This window comes from Castanea sativa, chromosome 11, assembly GCF_040712315.1.
Source record: "Castanea sativa cultivar Marrone di Chiusa Pesio chromosome 11, ASM4071231v1".
Classification (NCBI taxonomy): domain Eukaryota; kingdom Viridiplantae; phylum Streptophyta; class Magnoliopsida; order Fagales; family Fagaceae; genus Castanea; species Castanea sativa.
In genome coordinates, this window is record NC_134023.1 from 52679966 (window position 1) to 52702900 (window position 22935).

The 22935-nt window shown below is 34.1% G+C and overlaps 2 protein-coding genes across 6 annotated transcripts; both read right to left on the reverse strand.

The window, feature by feature from the left end:
* Positions 1 to 637: 637 nt before the first annotated feature.
* Positions 638 to 7632, reverse strand: LOC142614533 (uncharacterized). Its single transcript, XM_075787068.1, has 5 exons — positions 7064 to 7632; positions 5412 to 5510; positions 4218 to 4262; positions 2449 to 2586; positions 638 to 1341 (listed from the first exon to the last, which is right to left on the reverse strand). Exons 1-5 carry the CDS (start codon positions 7439 to 7441, stop codon positions 997 to 999), a joined length of 1005 nt encoding a protein of 334 aa, XP_075643183.1. The 5' UTR covers positions 7442 to 7632; the 3' UTR covers positions 638 to 996.
* Positions 7633 to 12796: 5164 nt separating this feature from the next.
* Positions 12797 to 19771, reverse strand: LOC142615122 (uncharacterized). 5 transcript variants are annotated; one of them, XM_075787818.1, is made up of 12 exons: positions 19157 to 19771; positions 17765 to 18321; positions 17589 to 17678; positions 17256 to 17495; positions 16611 to 16832; positions 16206 to 16497; positions 15794 to 16119; positions 15566 to 15675; positions 15360 to 15463; positions 15186 to 15262; positions 14998 to 15091; positions 12797 to 12934 (listed from the first exon to the last, which is right to left on the reverse strand). In XM_075787818.1, the coding sequence occupies exons 1-11, from the start codon at positions 19443 to 19445 to the stop codon at positions 14999 to 15001; spliced, it is 2400 nt and encodes a 799-aa protein (XP_075643933.1). In that variant the 5' UTR covers positions 19446 to 19771; the 3' UTR covers positions 12797 to 12934; position 14998. The 5 variants fall into 5 exon arrangements, with proteins under 5 accessions (XP_075643933.1, XP_075643930.1, XP_075643934.1 ...); XM_075787815.1 differs by lacking the exon at positions 12797 to 12934 and adding an exon at positions 14422 to 14811; XM_075787819.1 differs by lacking the exon at positions 12797 to 12934 and adding an exon at positions 14422 to 14811 and having other exon boundaries at positions 17765 to 18318; positions 19157 to 19736.
* Between the last annotated feature and the right edge of the window lie 3164 nt (positions 19772 to 22935).

Below are 22935 nucleotides of genomic sequence, written 5' to 3' on the forward strand. Positions count from 1 at the left end.
AAGCCAATATAATGTTACATCATTTTAAATTTAAAATTAGTTACTGTATACAATAATGCTCACTTTTCTTTTTTCTCTGTCTTCATTAAATTTTGGTTTCACTCAATGGTCATACTCATAGATCACACTCAGTTCCCCCAACCCCAAGCTGACTGGTACATATAAAACGTGTTTCAAGGGTAACGACAAACATGTACACGTCTTGGAGTCCCATACAACCTAATGTGAAAATCATGTGCCTCAATATAAGAAGCGGGTTGGAGCTATATGGGAATTCTTGGCTATCATTGCTATAGTGTTGCAATGTACAACAAATTTTAGGCAATTCTGAACATGATGTACTTATTTAAAAATACATTAGGATTTCCTTATTCAATTATTAAACAAGTTTTTGAATGAATTTATTCACTGCTTTCTGTTTCAGACACAGAAATTCATCCCAAAAAAAAAAAAAAAGATATAGAAGAAATGCGTCAATTTAACAACCATAGAACAAAAAAGCAAGACCAAAGTCATCAAATCCATAAAATGTACATAAACCTTTGTCCAGCTAATCTTAGCTTTGAGTTAATGAAGAAAATGAAATTAAGCCAAACATTTTCATAAGAATCTTGGAACAATTAATATACAAGTTCAATTAGGACAAAAATTGATTTTATTTTCATTTCTGATTTCCCAAGTATCAACAAATGTAATGGCTATATATCTATAATACTTTCAAAACCAATTACAAGTATGGAGCTATAGAGAAATTTCCCAAGAAATCGAAGCCTTTTATATACATTATTTCAAAATCTGATGGCATTGAGAAGTTCCGGTAAACTGCGAGCCATAAGATGATTTGTTGCCACCATAATGGAGCAGGTTTCTCTGATACCATTTGGAATCTTCATCTATGTTTGCATTGAATTTCAATATCCAGAACTTGTATTCAATCATCGGAACCACAATGGAACAAAATTCTATGATCCACTTGACTCTCTATCCATGTTTACATCATTTCAGGTTTCCAAGACCTGTCTTGATTCTTTGGAATTGGAAGGCAACAGGCTTCTCCAAGACAGAGACATTAATGTTACTCCAAACCTCCGGTTTGGTAGGAAGCTGTGCAATTAACTCCACAATTTCCATATCTTCAGGAAGAACAGAACCAAACACAGTGTAAGCTTTTTTCCACTCATTGTGGTTAGCTAAGCTGATAAAGAATTCTGGGCCAGAACCAACCCATGCAACTGATCCTCTTCTTATGGTTGGGCAGGCCTCCGTAGGAATATCCTTAAAACTGCTTCCGATAGCTTCAAGTGTACCTTGTATTACTGCAAAAGGGGGACCAAATGGAGCCTGCATAGCTCAAGTAAAACTCTTTTGAGTTAGAAAATATATCTGTATAAATACAAATATTGATATTCGCTTCACACTACCTGTAGATATTAAAGTAACATCAAAATCTATATATGCTATTATTAAAACATAGAAAGAGAAAGCAAGAACTGTTTTCAGAGCAACATTCTTCTGAAACTAGAGCTCATGCTAAAGAAATTATCTTTACTGGGTCAAAGAATAAAACTGGTGTGGAGTTGAGAGTAAACAAACAAATATATTGGAAGTTCAAGCATTTGGGCCCTTTAATTTAGTATGCATCAAATATAAAAATAGCATTTTTTGTATGAAGCCAATGAGTTTTAGCTCAAATGGCATCTCCCCCAGTGTAAAAAGTAAGGTAGACAGTGATGTTGTGGGTTCAAGACTCACCAAGTGTGCATGTGACAGTGTAACTTATTGATAAAAACAAAAAGAACTGTTGTATAAAGAAAAAAGAGAAAAACTACCTTATTACTCATAGAATAAAATTAATGCTAAACACCTTCTATACTAAAAAGGCTGGGTTGGACGTCAAAGCAAAGTAAGGAGCAAGAGCACATGAGAGACTCATGTCTGGGAGGTTCAAAGTTTTGACAAAGCAGAGGTGGTTAGTTATTTTATAAAGACTAACTAGATTTTTTAATCCATTTTATAGGTTGAAATATCAAAATAAGAAAGTAAATCTTTTATTAGTACTTTGATGCGTCTACCATAGAACTACTTATTTTTTCTGAACTATCCTTAAGATTAACTCCTTTTCAATTCAAGCTTTCTGTGTCTCTACATCCTGCAAATAATATTTACACCAGTAGCACAAGCACTTCTGTTGCTGTGTGTGTGTGCTTGGGTGGGGGAGAGGTAGTGTGTGTGTGACAAAATAAACAATGGGTAATTTTCTGTCCATTAAAATTCCAAATAGCCTTAGACTTAAGCACTCTTACTCCAGATTATTTTCATCTTTAAGGTAAAAAATATTTAATGGAATCAATGAAAAAGATATTGAACTATTATTAGTAGGTAAGCATCCTAAAGCAGTCTACTTAGTATCAAACTGCTATAACTGGCATATAAACATAAATATCTTACATTTTCTATGTGATTTCCTTCTGAATCCCAAAAGTTTCCCCGACTTTCTGCTCGATAAAATTGACAACCCGCAAAATGACGCAATTGTAACATCTCAAGAATATAGGAAACAGAATGTGGGGCACAATCAGGGAATAGCTGCAGAAATAAAAAATCAAGACAAAGTTGAGAGTTTGGAGACAACTTATTTTGTTTAACATTTAAGAAACAGATCAAAGTACTTTCAATAAAAGAAACCTTAAAGAAGCCATTCGTCATTGAGATGCCAACAGAAAACTAATAAAACTTTAAATTGGCCTTCAAAAATTTGCAAGTTTACAAACTCTTTCTTTTTTATGTGTTTGAGGCAAATAGAGTGTGCTCAAATAATATAAATATTAAACTATAGCAAATATACAAATGTCAAAGCCTCTATGTTTTAAATTTTTCACAAGTTCACATTGTAAACCATCAATAACATTTTTCAGATCATATAAGCCTACAAAAGACAAGATGGATTGTTGCAACAACTGAAGATAAGAGGGTAATTTTTTCATCCCACACTGTACCATCATTTGGAGGGGGGAAAATGAGAGCTTCAAGCGTCACATCTGCCTCTTACAAAAAAAAAAAATCCACTTATGTTACTCACCCTCTAATCCTTTGAAACAGAAATGAAGCTTGTTCATCAATAATAGCTAAAAATAAGAGTTCTAAAAATTTTCCTCCTTTCTTCATTTATTATAGATGTTGAAAAATAAAATCCTCATTTTAGGCATTGAAGTCCCTCATGCGGTGTAAATTAGACAAGAAAAGCAGTGAAGTGGCAGGGAGAAGGAAAAGCCGTAAAGTTTTGCATGTCTACTGGCAGGCATGGTTGCCACTGTAAGGAACGAAAATGACCAGCAGCAAAATCCAAAACAAGTGTTGAGTTTACGATGCAGGTTGGACACTATATCTTGGTGCAAAGAAGGAACTTGAGAGAGAAAGGGAGAGGAAAGAGTCACTTGCAGATCCAGACTCACCAACAATGAGATGCATTGCCACAAGATTTGTGGTGGCTGCAGCTAAAACAATTCAAGACGCTTAAAATATAAAATAAGTTATATTCTATTTACAAAAACACTAATACCTCACACTTAAATTTAGTAACTCAAAAGGGATATTTTTGTCCCAAAAAATGTTTATGTAAATACACTAATGAGAGAGCAAATGTCAGGGTCCAAAGACATTAGCCTAAGAAAAATCTAGAATCAAATATAAAAATTTAAAAGAAAAAGAGAAAGTAAAGATAGTGTACATAAATAGGCAGAAAACATAGATGAAGCAGGGCCAAAGAACTGCCAATTCCTTCTCTCAGGCATCACAAAAAACTTATGAAAGGCAACAACAGAACGTCAGCTGACTTCAGAAATGTACTTGGGAGTTCTGGGTGACCCCCAACAATAGAAGAGCAACGCACAGAAATATGTTGAGAGAGAGAGAGAGAGAGAGAGAAGAATGAGTTATTGAGGTCAATATCTGCTTGCACAGTGATCATGACAAAATATCCTTATATGTGAATTATTGCTATCTGGTCAATTTCAACTCACATAATGTTCTCTCATATAATCATTAAATATTTAAGCAAAGAAGCTCACATAATTTATCCTAAAGATTAAATAAAAGAAAAAATGAGTCCAGAAAGAAGCGTAACGTGATGTGTTGGGGCAATCAAGTATTGTTAAGCAACAGGAAAACTGAATTAATAAGCTGGAATGCATGATTAACCAGAATCCAAGAGCACTTACTTTGATGTGAATAACCCCATATTCAGTTTTCAAGCCAAAAATACCCTACAAGGAAAAAGAATATATATGAGCAAAAAATGAGCAGTGTGAGTTCATTGCACACAGCAGTGATATGAATACTAACAAAACCTTACAAACTTCTCCAAACACCATATTTTTAAGAATTATATATCCTCAATATGTCGTTAGTACATATGTACAAATGGTTGCACCCTACTTGTGTTTATTTTTTTTTGAAGTTACCTTTACCAATCAAATAAACAAATATAGCTAATACATGACATGAAAATAGATAACTTCTTATGTAACTACTATAGAATCTCTTGGTCCTAAAAAAGCCTTAGAATTCTTAAATTCATAGTCAGAAACTGTGAAACTCCTGATATCGTTGATACTGAGTAGTCTAAGTTCTCTTTGGCAGCTAATGATGGAATCTTAGCTAATAGGTATGAATTAACACCGGGCAGAATAAATTTTAGAAGAAAAAAAAGCAAGAATTTCAGTATAATATAAAATTTTCTTCCAAAAATAGCTGCAAGAAAAGCTTTAAAAAAAAGTATCACCAGGGGGGAAAAAAATAATTCATACAGAACTCAAGTAACTGACTCTTTCAGCCCAAAAAAGCTGTTTGATTGTGAGCTATACAACAACCAGTTCCTTCTGCAGATTGCTGAATATATTAAAATGAGCACTGGCTCAGAAAAAACTTAGGTATAATTAACAAGGAAACTAGTTTATGGACTTTTTGTCTGGCACAAGAGATGACTGCATGACAAGCACAGGGACCTCTTCTGGCATTGTGCAACTTCCTTAATTCCACTACAATCAATATCTTTATGCTTATAGTGGCATCAATTTGTAAACCTTTATTCTATAGGAATCAGAATTGTGCCTTCAAATCTATGAGAAATCATTCACCACAGGGACAGATTCTGAAGTGGAGAGCATATAATCACAAATGTTACCCTTGGCATATTTTCTATTGTAATTGCAAGACAATCAATCATGCCTGCCATATGCAGCCAGTATCAGAAGTATATAGACTGAGCTGAGATGCATGTCATCAAGGAAATCTCTAGAGGAAAGAAACAAAACTGCTTCAACTATACATACTAAGTTATGTTGGGGTCCAGACTAAATTAGAAGTTCACAAACTGAAATCAACAGTCGAATGATGTTCAACAAATAATGTACCTTTCCTTTTCCAAAGACAAGCCCAGAAGTCCACATGACTTTATCACCCGTGTCTCGCCGATCAGGGTCCAATGCATCCTTCTGTTTCTTCAACCAACACTAACAGCAAGAACAGGAAGACAAGAATCTGAGAATCAGGAAATGTGAATAGACTTGTTGAAATCTCTTAAGGCATGTACACACACAAACATATCTATTATCTTCAGAAGGGAATTACATCTCAACCCACTTTGAACTTTTTGCACTAAAAAGCCTCAAAAGGCACGCATATTACAAATTCCAAATGTCAACTTGACCAGACTTCAAGCCTACTGATCCATAATACTGTTTTAAAAACATTTTATCTAGAATCTCTATATGCTGCTTCTTCACTAAAATTTCAAGTTGCAACACTCTTAAATATCAATATTGGGCTACATTGATTTTTTTTTCAACTAATATTTTAAATTCCTAACTGGGAGGTTAAATAAAAAAAAAATACACAACAAGCACAGTGCGTGTTTTTTATCAGATTCTGCAGGGATATCAATGTGAAATGGGAGAGTTGTGAGATGCTTTACAGTGAGCAGAAGGCAGCACTCAGTAGGAATAAAAATATGCTTTGTAATATGGATGGGTACTATTGGAATAGATGTCCAGATACTGTAGAGAAACTTTTTAATATCTTGGTTTAAGCATCCACAAGGAGGGAAAAAGTGATGGCAGAGTGGCCAAAAAATTAAGAATATATATATATATATATATATATATGCAATAACGGCAAAAGAATAGAGCAGATCATGGTTTGAAAGTTTAAAGTGATCCATACAGTTATATCAAACTGGATGCAGCATACTGCAGAGCAGCTATGATTCACACATTATGGTTTCACATATAGCTCAATAATGAAACAACATACTCCTTAAAATATAAATAAATTGGAAAAAGGTATGACAATAAATGATATAATTAAACTGAATATGTGCATGAGAATTTAGGTTATCTGTAATTGAGGACAAATAAGTAAATGTGATGCGATTGTTAATCCTTCCAGTTCAGATCTGAAGGTTAAGAGTTCTAAAACTTTGAATAGCAGCATTAAGGGAAACAGAAGACTTAGCTTAGCCAATAGCCACACACCTTCATCATGAATTCAACGTTACATTTCTACACTCTTAATTGCTGTGTGAATCACATTCTACTAGCTAATTTAAAGGGAAAACGCCAAAAAACCATGAGCTTTTTGAATCAACAAACTAACAAAGAATTGCCATTGAAGTAATAAGCACCAATTGAGACTACAAAAGTCAAAATTTCAAACTCTATCAATCCATGTTACTAGGCCGGTTATACATACACTATAGCCAAATTTTCAAACTGATTACAGAATAAATATTATTTTTTTTCCCAATGTTTTTCTATATATGCTGCATTGAGTTGACAAATTACCTCACTTTATATAAATAATTTACATATAACAATTTATTAAGTTCTTGAGCCACATTAATAAGATGAATATTCCTCAACCCAATTCCACATATTGAAATTCCCAGCATTCCAGATCGTTATTTGCATTGAAAGTGATAAAATATTAAAATCCACCAACCCAGATCAGATATCAGATTTCAATAAAATGAAACTGAAACCAAAAACAATGAAAACAGAAACAATACCTCACCAAATCTAGGACCACAAGCCTCCTTATCCCCACAATACACCCAAGAATCGCAAAAACAAGGCCCATCCTCACCACCACACATGCTCTTACAAGCCATGCAACAGTCCTCTGAAGAACTGACCTTAAAGTCAGAACCCCATTTCACAGCATCACCCCAGAGCTCCAAATGTTCAATCCCTCTGCAACACTCACTGTCTTCTTGACCGCCATCTTCAACAACGTCTGAAACTGATGAAACAGTGGCAATCCTACTGGGCCTGTTGAAGACCACAGAGAGGCAAACATAGACCATGCAGCAGGAGATAGTGCCCATAAACAAGAGGCTCAGAATTGCACAACGACCGAGTTCTGAGTCGTTTTGCCTGCGACCCATTTGATCCTACGAACCCAATTGACAAACCCAGAAATTGTTTTTTTTTTTTTTTCTCTTAATTCTTCTTCCTCATCTTGTGGTTATTGTGAATTCTGGGAATTGTTCTGATGAGATAGAACAGGGAACTCTTTGTCAAATGTTGTAGAGCTGTCATGGCAAAGAGCCGAAGACAGAATAAAAAGACACGTTTAACTTTAACCAAGATTTGTCTGGCTCCTCATATTCCATTCCACTTAAATCCCATTTGGCAATCCGTTCGGAAAAAATTATTTTTGTCCCCTTATTTACTATTTAGCTTGTTTTCGTTATATATATAAATTTTATTGTATTTTTTAATATTATTTATAAATTTCACTATATTATTTCAGTTAATTTTTATCTTTATTTACAATATTTTCAACAAAAAATTTTCAGTTTCAATAAAATAAGCAGATTCCAAACAGACCCTATTAAGGAATTTTGTTTATATTAATTTATTTATTTTGGAGAAGAATTTTAATGCTTTTTATGTTTTTCCCTTGTTCACTATTTATTTCACCTAAATCCCATTTCTCTTTTCTGAGTTACTTTTACATTTTTTTTTATTCGAATATTTACTTATTTTTCTAGGATTGATAGTTGTTTTAAAATCAAATTTTGTGCATAATAATATGAAGAAATCAAATTTTGTTGTCTAGACTTAATAATTATATCATGGGTTCTTCTTGAGAACTTAAATATTTGTGAAATATGATTTTACACGACAAACCATTACGCTTATCACCAAAAAAATAAACATATTATTAGAGTTTTTTTAAATGATAAAGCTTAGTTACTGTACCTTAGTTGTTGTTCCTTAAGTTCTTCTCTTAAAATTTAGCTATATGGTTACTTAATTAAAAAATATACTTCTATCCCATGAGAAAAAATTCACATGGCACAATTTTAAAAGGAAAACTTAAAAAACAGCACCTAAGTACTGTGCCTAAGTCTTACCCTTTTTTAAAAGCTCAATTTTAATTTTCTTTCCACGTAAAAGAGTATTTCAAACAGTGTATTTTGTTTTGAGTTAAGTCTAGGCTCTTTCAAATATAAATCCAATCATTAAATTTTTTTAAAAATAAATAAATTATTATTAAAATAAAACTTACTTAAACTCTTAAGTACAAATAAATTGCCATTTAAATACAAAAATTATTGATATTTTGCTTTTTTTGTTCTAAAAATGGGTCGACTCCACCTGACCCATCATTGTAGCGCGTAGTATGAGACAACCATTAATCATTTATCGCTGATTTAAAAAATTACACTCATACATTTTTATTCTCTATATTTAAGTGGGTTACAAATCTGAGTCAAACTTTGTCATGCTTGACATTGTTTTCTTGATAGGAAGGGCACCACGGCCAAGTCTAAAAATGGTTTTGTACTATAAATACAAAGTCCAATTTTACACGTTATGTTATGAAGTGATCAAATATGCATACAAAACAAAGAGTAATTAACTACTCAAAATACAATGAAGGAAACAAGGTGAACAAGTCAGCTTGAGGAAAGTTCAGTCAACATCAATCTGCTTCTAAAGAAATTTTAGACGGAATAATCTGATCAATCCATCCAACATTGACCTAGCTACTTGAACATCTACATAGGCTCTTCAAATTTTTGTACTGTTTGGAATGAGCATTTCATTTTATCTTATATCTACCTACTTTTTCAAATACACTTTTCAATGGACTTTATCATTTTCTCTCTCTCATTTAACTATAATTTCTTCATTCTTTTTTTAATATTTCTTTTTCAATCTTCTTTCATTCATCTAATTTTAATGAGACGTGTTACGTTCTTAACATTTTACAATATTTTCACAATGAATTATATGTGGTAAGTTATTATCGATTTTAATTTGAACACATCACTTAAATATTTTTTTTTATTATGAAAATACTGTAAAAATATTATGGTAACATTTCTCAATTTTAATTTCTTATTCTTTATTTTATTTTTTCCTTATCTCTTTTTTTTTTCATCCACACATTTCTTTTCTCTTTTTTTTTCCTCTTTTTTTCTCCTCCGCACCTTTTCTTTATCTCTGTCTTCACGTCTGGAGCTCTTTAGTCTCTTCACTTTTTTTTTTCTTCTTTTCTTCTGTAGCACTTTCTCTGGAACTCTCTTTAATTTTCTTTTTCCTTTTCTTCTCTAGCACTTCGTCTACTCCAGAGCATTGAAGAAGCTCTCTCTCTTTCTTTCTCTCTCTCACATCATCGGCGGATGACAAAGGCTAGAGGACAACCTCTTTTCCCCTCCCACCACCGCAGGTCCTCCTCCCCACCAAGGCTCAAATGAGTCAACTTTGCTTCTTCTTTTTTTTGTTCTAATTTGATTAGTTTTAAAATTGTGATTAGAGTTTGTATTTTGATTGAGAGCTCCGTCCATTTTGTGCTTCACCGTTGTTTTCTGATGAGAAGCAAATAGAAAGTTTTTTTTTTCTAAAGAGAAGCAAGAGAGAGAGGGAGTGCAGAAGAAAGAGAAATGGAGGAAAGAGAAAAAAAAATTATTCAACCGGATATTATTTTAATGGAGTATATGGTTTAGAGTAGCTACAGTAATTTCTATTGTACTCTCCATGTCTGGAGAGCTACTGTAGCAAATCTAAATAAAAAAATAAAAAATTGGAGATGGAGAGGCTGTTGAAGGTGTATTTTTGTGTGTTTGCTCTACAAATTAGGCTTTAGAGAGCCTATTAGAGATGCTCTTACAATTGCTAGCTACAACATTGAGCTAGCTAAGTTGAAACTCTCTCTCAAAAAAACAATTGCTAGCTACAATGTATAGTCATATTTGACTAGCATTATAGCTTAGCAAAATGAGTCCTTCATTATTATTTTTTTTGACATCTCTCTCTCAACCAAAGCTCTCTGATTCTCTTTCCACCAAGGTATATGTGGGGTTTCAGTGATGAAGGATATGGGTTATAGGTAGGTTAATTGGCCAAGGAGTGCCTTATTGGCTTCTTCGTGTTCTAGCTTAAGTTGTTTGGATTTTTGGATTGGGTTGTCCAAGGCATGGCTTGGGTTTGTGGGTTTAGTTATGCAAGGTTTCGAATGGGGTGATTTGGGGTCATTGATTTGACCACTGTGTATGATCGTTGAGATTGACTTTAAGTTTGTGGAGCTTGTATGGGTGGTGATTGGATGGCAATGGTGGCTTTAGATTTTAGGGTTTGCATGGACAATGGCAATGACAATTGGTGATGGCTATAGGTTTGTGTGGTTAGCGAAAAAGACAAGTGAAAGAGGTAGAAAGAAAATAATAGAGAAAAGATTTTTTTTTTTCAAATCTTTAATTAGAAATATAGGGTGGTGGGAATGAAGTTTGATGAAGAGTCATGTGATAAATAGACTAACTAAAATAAATAAAGTAATTTTTTTGGATTAAATTTGGCTAAAAATTTTCTTAGTTCAATTTGAATGCTGTCTTTTATATATATATATATAAACATATTATGGACTTCTTCCTTCATTTTTATTTTTTTTTATAAAAATAATAATTTACTTAAATTTTGCAAGAAAATAAAATTCTTTTCAAATCAAATACAATCCTAGATGATTAACCCAAGCCCAACGAAAGTGGCTATTACATTGGGTTTGAGTTGAGTTGCTCAAGAGCCTTAATAAGATAGTTTGCCCAATTATAACTCAAGTACAAGCTTTCTCTATTGAGGAAAATTATTCATATTTTGAGATCCAAACTTCCTCCACTCACAAATGATAAGTTCCATCGTGGATTTAATTGATGGACCTAATTATGTAAGAGGGGAAGTATTGCACTTAGATCACTAAACAAATATTTATATATGAAAAGCCCAATCCATTGTTTGTATATCAACATCCTTTCACATGATCAATTTAACGAGCCCATGACTTTTATATAATTTAATGAGTTTTGTAATTTAAAACATATGAAATGATGGATTCCATTTAGCCATCTCTTATTGTCAAAAAAGAGAACCAAAATTCAAACCTCGTCTACATTAAAAACTAATTGGTGTCTTAAGCCGTTTCTAAATTAAAAAAAAAAGGTTGGTGTCTTAAGCCTGACACTATAAGTTTTATCACATCTTTAAAATAAAATGAAAACATATGTATGGTTTTATGAATGGGAGGAAATTCCTCCAAGTCCCGTTTTAAGGAAAACTTTAAGGAAAAAATAATAGCATCCATCTTGAACTTAATTTAGACCACTTATATTCACTCTTTTAAAAAAATAAAAATAATAAAATAAGAGAGAGAATGGACACCTTGAGTTCATAAAGCATCTTGTACACACCGAATCAATTATTACGAATTGGAGGGCCTGTAATAAAGAATGTTGTAAAAGGCCTTCACAAGCTGTAGCCTGAGGAACAAGCAATTCGGCTGGAGTAATGTCCTGGTATTTTACCCATTCTTGATTTGTAGATGCAGACATTATACGTGAATAACTAGCTTTCATTTTTTTTTTTTTATCAAAAATTATTACAATCGCATGTGAGACATTTTGTTAGCAGTCGCCCCATTAAATACTTGAATCAATTATTTTTTTGGGATTGATAAAAATTTAAATAGAGCTTTTAAATATTATTAGTGGATATTTGGTTGGCATTGATAAATATTATATAGTGTCAAACCATGTTCGAAATTAACGTCCCAATATTTTAAATTGTATTTGTTTGAAAGAGTTTTTTAAAAATACTATATATATATATATATATATATATTTTTTTTTTTTTTTTTTTTTCACCGCCTTTTAGGAGGGATAGTGTAAACTTATATACCACTTGATACTCTGTAAGAGTTAAAACCCTCTTACCAATAAATTTATACTAGTCTAGAGCACGGACATAATTCACAACAAATTTCACATATGTTTGATTTGGCAAATTGTTAATAGTTGATGATAAAACAATGTTAGTTGTGAGCCTTTATATGAGAATCAATCAATAACCAGCAAACTCGGCAATTTGTGAAATTTGTTGTTTATAGCATTACACTCTTATTTATACCTTCAGTATTTTCGAAGACAACAAAATTTAGCTCCAAACTATCTTTTTCAACCCATGATTTATGAAGAATATCCATATATATTATCTTAACAACTCACAGACTCGTTAAAAAGGCATTGACAAAAACTAGATATAGATAATCTCTTCAATCACCACATAAGTTGTTGGACCATTAGAAGAAGATAGCTCCAAATCAAAATTTCGAGCCAAACTTTTTCCTTCCAAACATCTTAAAATAAAACATAACCAGCTTCGCTCCCTTTTTAATACAAATGTATCACATACTTGCGCACACGAGAGAGAGAGAGAGAGAGAGAGAGAGAGAGAGAAAATTTCAAGCAATTACATTTCACATAAATTGTTTATAAAGCAAAAATACACTGTTAAATAGATTACAAGACTAAAACTGAAAACAGTTTTTAAGGCAAAAAGCTTCTGGAACCAAATAAAGATTAGTCAGGAGCTATACCCTGTGACATTGGAGAGTAATGAAATAATACTTCCATTATAAAAACATTTACAACTACAAAATTCTAGTCTGAACCAGACCCAACTGGATTTTTTAAAAAAGATATTGTACAAAACCCAAAGAATAGAACTTATATGAGGCTATTATGAGCAATGAACACTTCTAACATTCCACTCCATAAAATCAATAATGCATGATTTATCGATAACGCATGGGCTGGGTTAGCAATGAACACTTTTAACATTCCACTATAAAATCAAGAATGCATGATTTATCGATAATACATGGGGCTAACAATGAGATAGTTAGCCAGAAACTTGTGTGAATAAAGTGTACTCAGTAACAGCCTGCATATACATTCTCAAATCCCATGCCCCTTATGTCTCATACTGTAAACAGCAACCTTTCAATCAAGAACTAGCTAATGCCTAATAGAGGTAAGTCCAAAACAATGAAAGACACTAAAACTAGAGACTCCTGCACTACGGAAATTGAAGAAGCCTAATCAGTAACAGCCTGCATAAGAAAATTCTCAAATCTCATGCCCCTCAAGTCTCATAAGGTAAACAGCTACCTTCAATCATGAAGGAATAGCTAATAGAAGTTAGTCCTAAACAAAAGACACTGAAGCTTGAGACTCCTATGTAGCATAAATTGAGCATTAAATCACTCATCCTAGCCATAACAAAGGTGAAAAACTCAAATAAAGGCAAAAATATTCATAGAACAAAATCCTCCTTAGGAAAAACCTCAACAAAGTGGGTAGTAACCAATACCCAAGTTTTTCTTCAATTGTATATCACGACTGATCTATGATCATAGATAACAAAATGCCAACTCCGGATTGTTATATATCTGGAATGATGTGAATCATAACAATTGAACTCCTCCACGCTTAACTTCTCCTTAGTTATACAAACTTAAAAATTTTATTTTACCAATAATTTAGCAGTGACAAGTTTCCAATGAAGCTCTCACGAGGTTAAATGATATTAGTAAAGACAACACGTATCAGGAAAAATGACGGGACAATTATATAGGGGCTCTTGTCAGTTAATATTCCATAAACAATATTAATATAATCTCTACTAATTACCATGCCATTTAAGCTTGTCTTCTAAACCCCATTGGCTAGGATCTTCTCAATCAGTTGGAAAGCATCAATATTTTTCCATAACCAAAGAAACACAATTCCCATTCCATATGGAAAACAAAACAACTAATATGTATTTAGCAACCATGTCACTTTTTGACATAGCTTATAAACCAACCGAAGAATATCAAGGCCAACATTCTATGACCTCATTCCCGAACTTCATATCATTCCAAACAAGTTCATAAATTTTCTACTACCTTCAAGAAGTAGCTGGTTAACTGACTTTCTTATTCATTCAAGGTTGTGTATCCCTGAAAAAAGCATGTGGTCCAAAATAACCAAAATGCCTAGTAGAAGCCAAAACTTTTCCATTGAATTCAAGCACAAGAAGATTTCCAAAATTCCTTAACCAATTATAGAAAAAACCTCAAGCTCTCAGAATATTCTGTGTTCAGAAGAACAGAAGATGCAGCATACCTCCATCTGTCCATCAAGTGGAGTCTTATATAGAAAATAAAATATGTAATACACATCACATGCTAAGAACTTCTTGCATTCAACTTCTGAATTACTTAGTTTTCCTTACAGTATTAAATCCAACTGAAAAACTACACATTGGTCGATTTCTAAGCTGGCATTAACCAACAGCCCCTTTGTTCCGTAAAAATTCCCATAACATATGGAGGGCTACTAGGCTTGGCAACATTCACTCGACAGTAGGCACATAATGCCTAAGCTTCATTTAGTTCACATCCTACTGCAGCATCTTTGTCATGTCAGATCTGTTCCATAGACAAATTCACTTGTGACGAGACTGCTCCAAGATTTACCAAGCAAACCTCTTAGACAAATAAAGAGATACCGTGCCTTCGGGAAAAAGTCGTCCTCCAATAAAAAGATACGGACGCACATAATCCATCTAAATCCCTATGCACTTTATTAAAGAAAACAAGAGTATAAAAACTTACATCAGTAATATGATCCAGAGCCACCAGATCCCATGTAACTGCTGCCACCCATGCCACGACCAGAGTACATTGATGAGTAAGAGCTACCACCAACCTATGACACAGGCCAGAAATAGAATAATTACACAAAATTGCTAAAGACTTAACAGTCAACAGTATCATTCAATTGGAACAGGTTAGGAAAATACATCACTTCCACGGGACATATAATCACCACCATAGCTTGACGAGTACATTCCGCCAACATCACTACCACTGAAAGAACCTGAAAAAATGCAAAATTGGAGAAAAAGATCACCTAAACAAATGCACAATAATTGCAAAGGTGAATGTCAAATCAGGTAGCTACCAACATAACACACCTCCTCCATAACTCATGCCCTGACGACTGCTATAAATTCCATGTGAATCCTGACTGGAGATGGAACTTCTGCCACTGCTATATCCTAGATTAGATCTCCCAACTCTACCAACCATCACAGAGAAAAAGTGAGTAACCAAAGCAACATCAATCAGAAAAAGGGGAGAAGAAGTAAAACTGCTTTCAATTCAAAGAACAATAACACACCTGTCACCATAAGCATCCCCATATTGAGAAGCACCACCACCATATTCATAGTCTAAACGAGCCCTAGATTGGCGGACTCCCGAATCAGCATAACGCTGGGGAACGTCATCCTATAATTTTGTTGACACATCAGATAAACTTCAGAATTTGCTCAAATATGAAGTGATAAGACAGAATATGATCCTAAAATATCGCACCGCAGCAGAACCATACAGACAGTATACTAACCAGTGCAGCATATGGTCGTTTTGACCCAGAAATGGAGTCATAATCACGAGGGCGTCCCTCACGATAACTTGGGGGAGGAGGGGGAGGTCTCTCAAACCTTTGGCCATAGCTATCATCCACATAAGCTCTTCTTGCCGCTGGACGGGATGTACTTCTAGGAAGATCAGAGTAACCAGGACCACGGGAAGAGTAGTCATCTCTGTATGATTGGCGTCTCTCAGGGACAGCCCTAGGGCCATAATCTGCGGGAGCTCTACTCCTTGGAGGAGGAAGGTCATCACGCCGACCATATTCCCTTTTCAAGCTACTCTTCGGGTATGAAGGGACTGTCAAGAAAGTGCAAAGCAACATAATTCCTTATACAGGAAAAAGAGCAGTATACAGCCAATTAGATGCATGAATATAAGCATACCAGGTGCTCTCCTCTCATAGGACCTAGCTGGAGGAGGCAAGGGCCTGCCTCTTGTTGGCATGGACACAACAGGCCTTCTATCTCTCAATCCACCAGGCCTCTTCATACTGACTGGTGGGATGCGACTTCCAATTCCTCTTACTCCACGAACAGGGAGACTACGTGGCGCTGGACGACCCCATGAACTCCTGACAATTCGTCCAGACCCACGCCCAGATCGGAAATCTCCACGACTAACATGCTTTCCTTTACCTCTCTGAAGTGGTCTTGACAATCTGGCCCTAACTTTGGCCTGAAATGTGAAATGGTTATAATTCAAAGCCATGTGCAACTGATGCCAACAACAACAACATCATTGTGTAAAATATGAAAAAAATCATAAGCTTTTGAAAAACCAAGACAAACCTTGTTGTCTCCTTCACCCAATTCGGCATTGTTAATGCTTTTTGCACATGTCACTGCAGCATCATGAGTGTCAAATGTAACAAAACCAAAATCTCTTCTTTTGGCAGAAGGCATATTCCGGGCAAGCTCAATCTTTTCAACCTCCCCATATTTCTTAAGAAGCACTCGGACACGGTCCTCATCCCATGAAGCAGGCAGACCATCCACAAATACAGTTTTAACCTGCAACTTAAAAATATGTGATCAGCAATTTCAAAAATGACTAAACATGAACTGTCTGAAATTATTGACAATTCTCCTAAAAAACAGCCCAAAAAATAGCTACCCAAGGGTAGATTTAACAAATTTAGAATACCAAAAAAAGCCCCGAAATCAAAACATTAGAACTTCAATCTGCTTCTTAAATCACTTTAATTGAACTATAAGATTAATTTAGTGATAACTACAAAAGAATATGCACATATCCAAACTATAACTCCAAGGGAAATAACTAGTCTATATATCTCAAGCTGAAATGTCAATAGGATCCCTACAAACTTAGAATGGTACATCCATGATACATAACAGGATCAAAATAGAGCCAAACCATCAGGAGTTGCAATTATAACGCAACAGAATGGAGAAAAGTTAGACCCAAAAGATTACCTGTGCCATAATTTCATCACCAGGGTCAATGAAGGAATCTGCAAAAGATACTTTTGCAGGCCTATCAACTCCAAACACAACATCTCTTTTCTGTAGACGCTTAAAGGCATCCATGGCTTCTGAGCGAGATGAAAATTCCAAAAAAGCAAACCCCCGATTCATTCCTTCATTGTTACTATCTTCTACCAATGTCAAATCCTCAACATTCTCCACTGAATAATGTTTCAACTTCTCTTTTAACTGGAACCAAAGTTGACAACCAAACAGTCAGGTATTTAGCAACTCCTGCTAATGACTAGTAAGTTGATAGTGACATTAAGTGAATATACTTACGGCTTCTTTTGTCCAGGTCTTGCAAATGTTACCCAGAAAAAGGGTGTCGCTGTCTTGACTTGGAGTTACACCACATTGTTTCCCATTAATCTGGAATTGCAGTAATTAACATAAATATAATTTACGGTGTGAATAAATATAGTTCCTATTCAGACTATTAGAAGATCAAAAATTACCACTGGGTGTTTGAGCTCAACAACAGCCCGTTTTGCTTGTTCCACAGATGCATAACGCAAGAATGCAAAGCCCTTGTTCTTCTTAGTCTGAGGATTCATCATCAGTCTGACTTCAGTAACCTCACCAACTGTGCCGAAAACTTTCCTAAGATCATCCTCAGATGCATCCTTGTCCAAACCACCAACAAAAACTTCGAACTCCTTACGCTTGCGCCTCTCTTTCACAACTTCATGGTGCTCCTCTTCATCTGCATCAACCAGATCTGCATGCTCCTGCTCAACACCAGCATGCTCATCGTCCTCTTCACCCTCAAGTTCTTCATGAACATCTTCCATTTCCTCCTCAACCATATCACCCTCTTCTTCTTCACCAACATTTTCCTCAGCTTCTTCCTCTCCTTCCTCTACCACCTCCTTCTCATCCTCTTGCTCTGTTTCCTTCTCATCATAGTCAACCCCACCATCTTCTTCAGGTTCATATTCAGGGTCATTATCATCTAGTTCTAACCGTTCATCTTTTTCATATTCATCTACAGATTCCCTCACCTCATCTTCTTCTGTCATGAAATAAGGGTAGATGAGCCCAGTCAAAATAGGCTCAGGGAAACTTATAATGCAAAATTAACAAAACCCACAAAAAGTCCTTTTCTTCATATTTTTTATTTTAGTAAGTTATGTACCCAATGGGTCTTGAACCCACAGCCTCATCCTCCACCTAGAACTTACATGGGGGAGCTAAGTTATATACATGATTACCACTATTATCCTCATCCTTCTTGTTATTTATATAATTAGAGTAACTATAAATATGGTCTGAGAACACATTGGAGCTATAAATAATTCCTAGCCACAAACCTGTCATTCTGGGCTCCCAATAAAACCAAAATCCTCACGAAAAGGAAAATAATAGGACATTATCTGTTTATTGTAACGAATTTCTAATCATACTCGCTGCAATTCAATGCACCAAAGTGCACCAACTGAACCATTCCCATTGAAAGCTGATTAGTTCATTATTCAATGTTTTCCACAAAAACCCATGTTTTCAATTATATTTTAAAGAAACTATAGATAGAAAGAATTCAATTAACAACAAAAAAAAAACACAATAACTTTTCGCAACTCATCCATTACCACATACACTCTCAACTATTAACAAAGATACCATACGCAAAATCCAGATTTTTTTTTTTTTTAACAACTGCTTGCATAAACCTCCCAAGGAAGAAATGAATCCTTCTTTTGATACAACCCCATAAGAGAAGCACAAACTTTGAACAATTCAAACAAAGGCCACACACACATATACACACACACAACCCAAAATCACCATAATTCAAAACTCAATTTCCTCAATCAAAATTCAAGAAACCCCAAAAAAACAAAACTTACTTTTCACAGGACCCGATCCATTAGCAACAGGTTTCGCCTCAGGTTCAGGCTCCACCACCACAACCGGCTTCTCCTCAATCTTAACCTCCTCCTCAACCTCCGGAACCGGAACCTCCTCCTCAACCTTCACAGCCTCTTCCGCCTCGACAACCACCGCCGCCGCCGTTGCAGTAACAACGGCCACCTCTTCCGGTGGCGGATCCTGAGCCTTCTGGGCTCCTCTTGTGCCTCTCGTCGTCCTCTTCGGCCCCGTCGATCCCGCACCCCTCTTCACAGTCCGTGGAGGCATTGTTTCACCAACAAAAATGACTCAAACTTTCACACAAAATAAAATTGGGAAAATCGAAATATTGAACAAAACCCCCAAAAAAAAAAACCCTAATTTTAATTTAGCTCGAATAAAACTCAACGAATTGAGCAAGATTGAACAAAGAATCGAAACCCTAGAAAATCACTGAAGCAAAGAATTGAAACCAATTGTGAGAGAGAGAGAGAGAGAGAGTTTGAATCTAAAAAACCTAGAATTGAAGAGCGAATATGAAACCCTAGCAGAGAGAGAGAGAAAGATAAAGAGCAAATTGGAGATTGATTCGACAACCTCGGGTTTTACTATATAGGTGTTAGAGGAGAGGTTCATTGAGTATTATACTCGGACTGAAATTGTAATATGTGAGTGGGTTTTTTGACACTTGGCTTTGTAGTATTGGTGAGTTTTTTGTGTAAATAGGAGGGTGCTGTCATGGGAATTGTAGACGGTGATGCAGTGGATTCCTGCTTTTGTGGATGAGTTGGAGAAAAAGTTGAATTTTTTTTTTTTAAATATTTAAATTTTTTTTATTTGTTGTTATTGTAGATGGGAAACCGAGTATTGAAAAAGTAGAGAGATCGTAGAGTAGTAGAGTTGGAACTTGGAAGAGTCCTATGCACGGGTTGGGCAATTCCTCGCCATGGATGGATGCTTCTAACTCCTTTCGTTTTATTGTTACTTATATTTTTGTTTGTGAAAGGCTTCTTACTCTTTTCCAATCAAGTATCTTACTTCTTCTGTTGTCAATGTCAATGTTAATTATGGGGAGAGGGAGGAAAAAGAGAATGATGATTATTATGGAACAGTTTGTGTTTAAGGGTCGGTTTGAATCCGTTTATTTTGTTAAAATTAAAAAAATTTTGCTGAAAGTACAGTAAATAAAAGTAAAAGTTAGCTATAATAGGGTGCATTTAGATATCACTTATTTTGTTGAAAACTGAAAATACTGTAGCAAAATAATTTTTAAATGTGTAAATAGTAACGTGAGACCTATTTTTAATGAAAGTTTTGGTGAAAAAAAAGGTTTGTGGGTCCTATGAACAGTACACGAGACCCATTGGAAAAGAAAAAAAGGCCAGTGCACGTTCTAAAAAAAAAAAAAAAAGTAAAACGCTGAAACGCAAACGCGTAGGAAAATTAGCCCAACGAAACAGTCACATAGTACAGTGAGACTCATAAATAGTACCAAAAAGTGCAATGGGGCCATAAATAATAGCAAAAATAAGCTGAATAGTAAAATAATTAGGAGTGACTTAATAACATTAATCCTACCATATGTTCATTCTTCTCTCCTTTAATATAATATGATTTCATTGTGAGTTTTTATAAAAATTTAAGATTCTAATAATCTATATATACTACAATATAAATTTAAGATAGTTTTTTTTTTTTAATATTGAAATATATGACCTTGAAATGAATCAAATGCCTTAAACAATTAATTATTTATACTTTATCATAAAATGAGAGTGACAACGAGAAGGTGACTATGAATTGAATCTAAAGTCTCATTCAGTGCAATTATTTCTAATTAATATTTACAGAATTCCCAAGATCAAACCTTATTCTTTGGTATTTAGATGAGATTTCTCTTTCTTGTGTTTAATCATGTCCCCTAGAGCGTTTAGTGTCGTATTTGATGAAAGTTATATGGACAGTTTGGAGGAAGATCTTTCATATCTTTTGAGATCCACCCAACAATTTGGGGTCAAAAAGCCAAAATAAGCGATGAACTAAGCCTATTGGTTTAGTGCAAAGTTGAATCTCTTTAATTAATAAGATCCAAAAAGTTTATCAATCTCAGGGGGTGTAGATTCATAATCGACAGATAAAAATTACTGTGCATTAAATAACATCCAAAGTGTTGGTTTCAGAAGAGGGAATGTCTAATGTTTTTTCACCTAGAGAACTAATTAATTGAATTATTGCAGGCAAAACAAATCTGCTTTGAAAGAAGAAATCGGCTAGTTAGCTATATTATTGGGAATAACGAAAGCTTATCTAAATACTCAAAGTTTTATATCCGAAGTGAGTTTTGAGTTTTAGCAAAAGTCGAGAGAGAGAGAGAGAGAGAGAGAGAGAGAGAGAGAGAGAGAGAGAGAGAGAGAGAGAGAGAGAGAGAGAGAGAGAGAGAGAGAGAGCTTAATTCCATTTAATAATATAATTTTTATAATTTCAATTAAGTGTATGTACACAAAGGCTAGTTAGATAATTGAATGGAAACAAAAAAAAAAAGTAAAACGTTTAGTATATTTATAGTTTGCAATTTATTACTTTAAGGTTAATTTAAATTTATACACTTAATGTTAGAGAAAATTACACTTTACCACTTTAAACTATACCTTATATTACACTTTGCACTCTAAACTTTTTGAATGCACATTTTACATCATAAACTATGACTCTTGTTACACTTTGCACCCCCAAAGTTTTTCTATTTTTTTAATGGAAATCCAAAATTTAGGGTCTAAAGTGTAATCAGTAGTATAATTTAGAGTGGTAATTAAGGTGTAATGTATCTTTTGTTTATAAAGTATTGAGAAGATGCAATTAGATCTTTTCAAGTAGTGTCATATTTCACTATACAAGTTAATAAAAAACTTAACATTAGGGTACAAAATATAACAAGGGTCATAATTTAGAGTGCAAATCATACATTTGAAACGTTTAGGTTACAAAGTGTAATCATGGGTATAGTTTAAGGCGATAAAGTATAATTTTCACCCTAATGTTATATGTAATGTTTTAAAACATGTTCTTCCATCCATATATACTGTTGATGTGCTCACTAAGTATCACATAAGCCTACAATTTTTATAAACACAATCATACATATCAATAATTTTATAACTTAGTGATATTGTCCAATTCTCACAATGACAGTGGCGGCACCACCTTATGGACAGGGTGGTCCTAAGACCACTCTGACCTGAAAAATAAAATTATATATAATAATTTAAAATTTTATATTTATTTACTTTTAAAAAAATTTGGGACCAACCTAAATTTTTTTTATGACCAATCAAATTAAATTTTAATCCATAATTTGAGAAACTTAACAATATATTGGGGTCTTTCAAGCAAAAATTAAAAACTCAAAAAATTGAACTAAAATCTAAAAATAATAATAATAATAATAATAATAATAATAATAAAACTACTATATGCTAGGCAATGGCTTGATTCCTTCGACTAAGCACACTGTTCAATACAACACAATTTTCAACATTTTATTATTTTTTATTACAGTATTATTTTTCCTCACCAGACATATATTACTTACTTCTCATTTTTAATTATTTTTTCTTGTTTGTTCTTAACGACACACGTCTTTTGTCTCCTCGATTTTTACACTTCATACTTTTAAATTTTATCACATCTTTATCTACACTTATACATCTACATTTTATCTTCCACCTCATTCGTAACTTCTATGTCTTCTACCAGTACCAATGTGGTAGTGCCTCTTTTC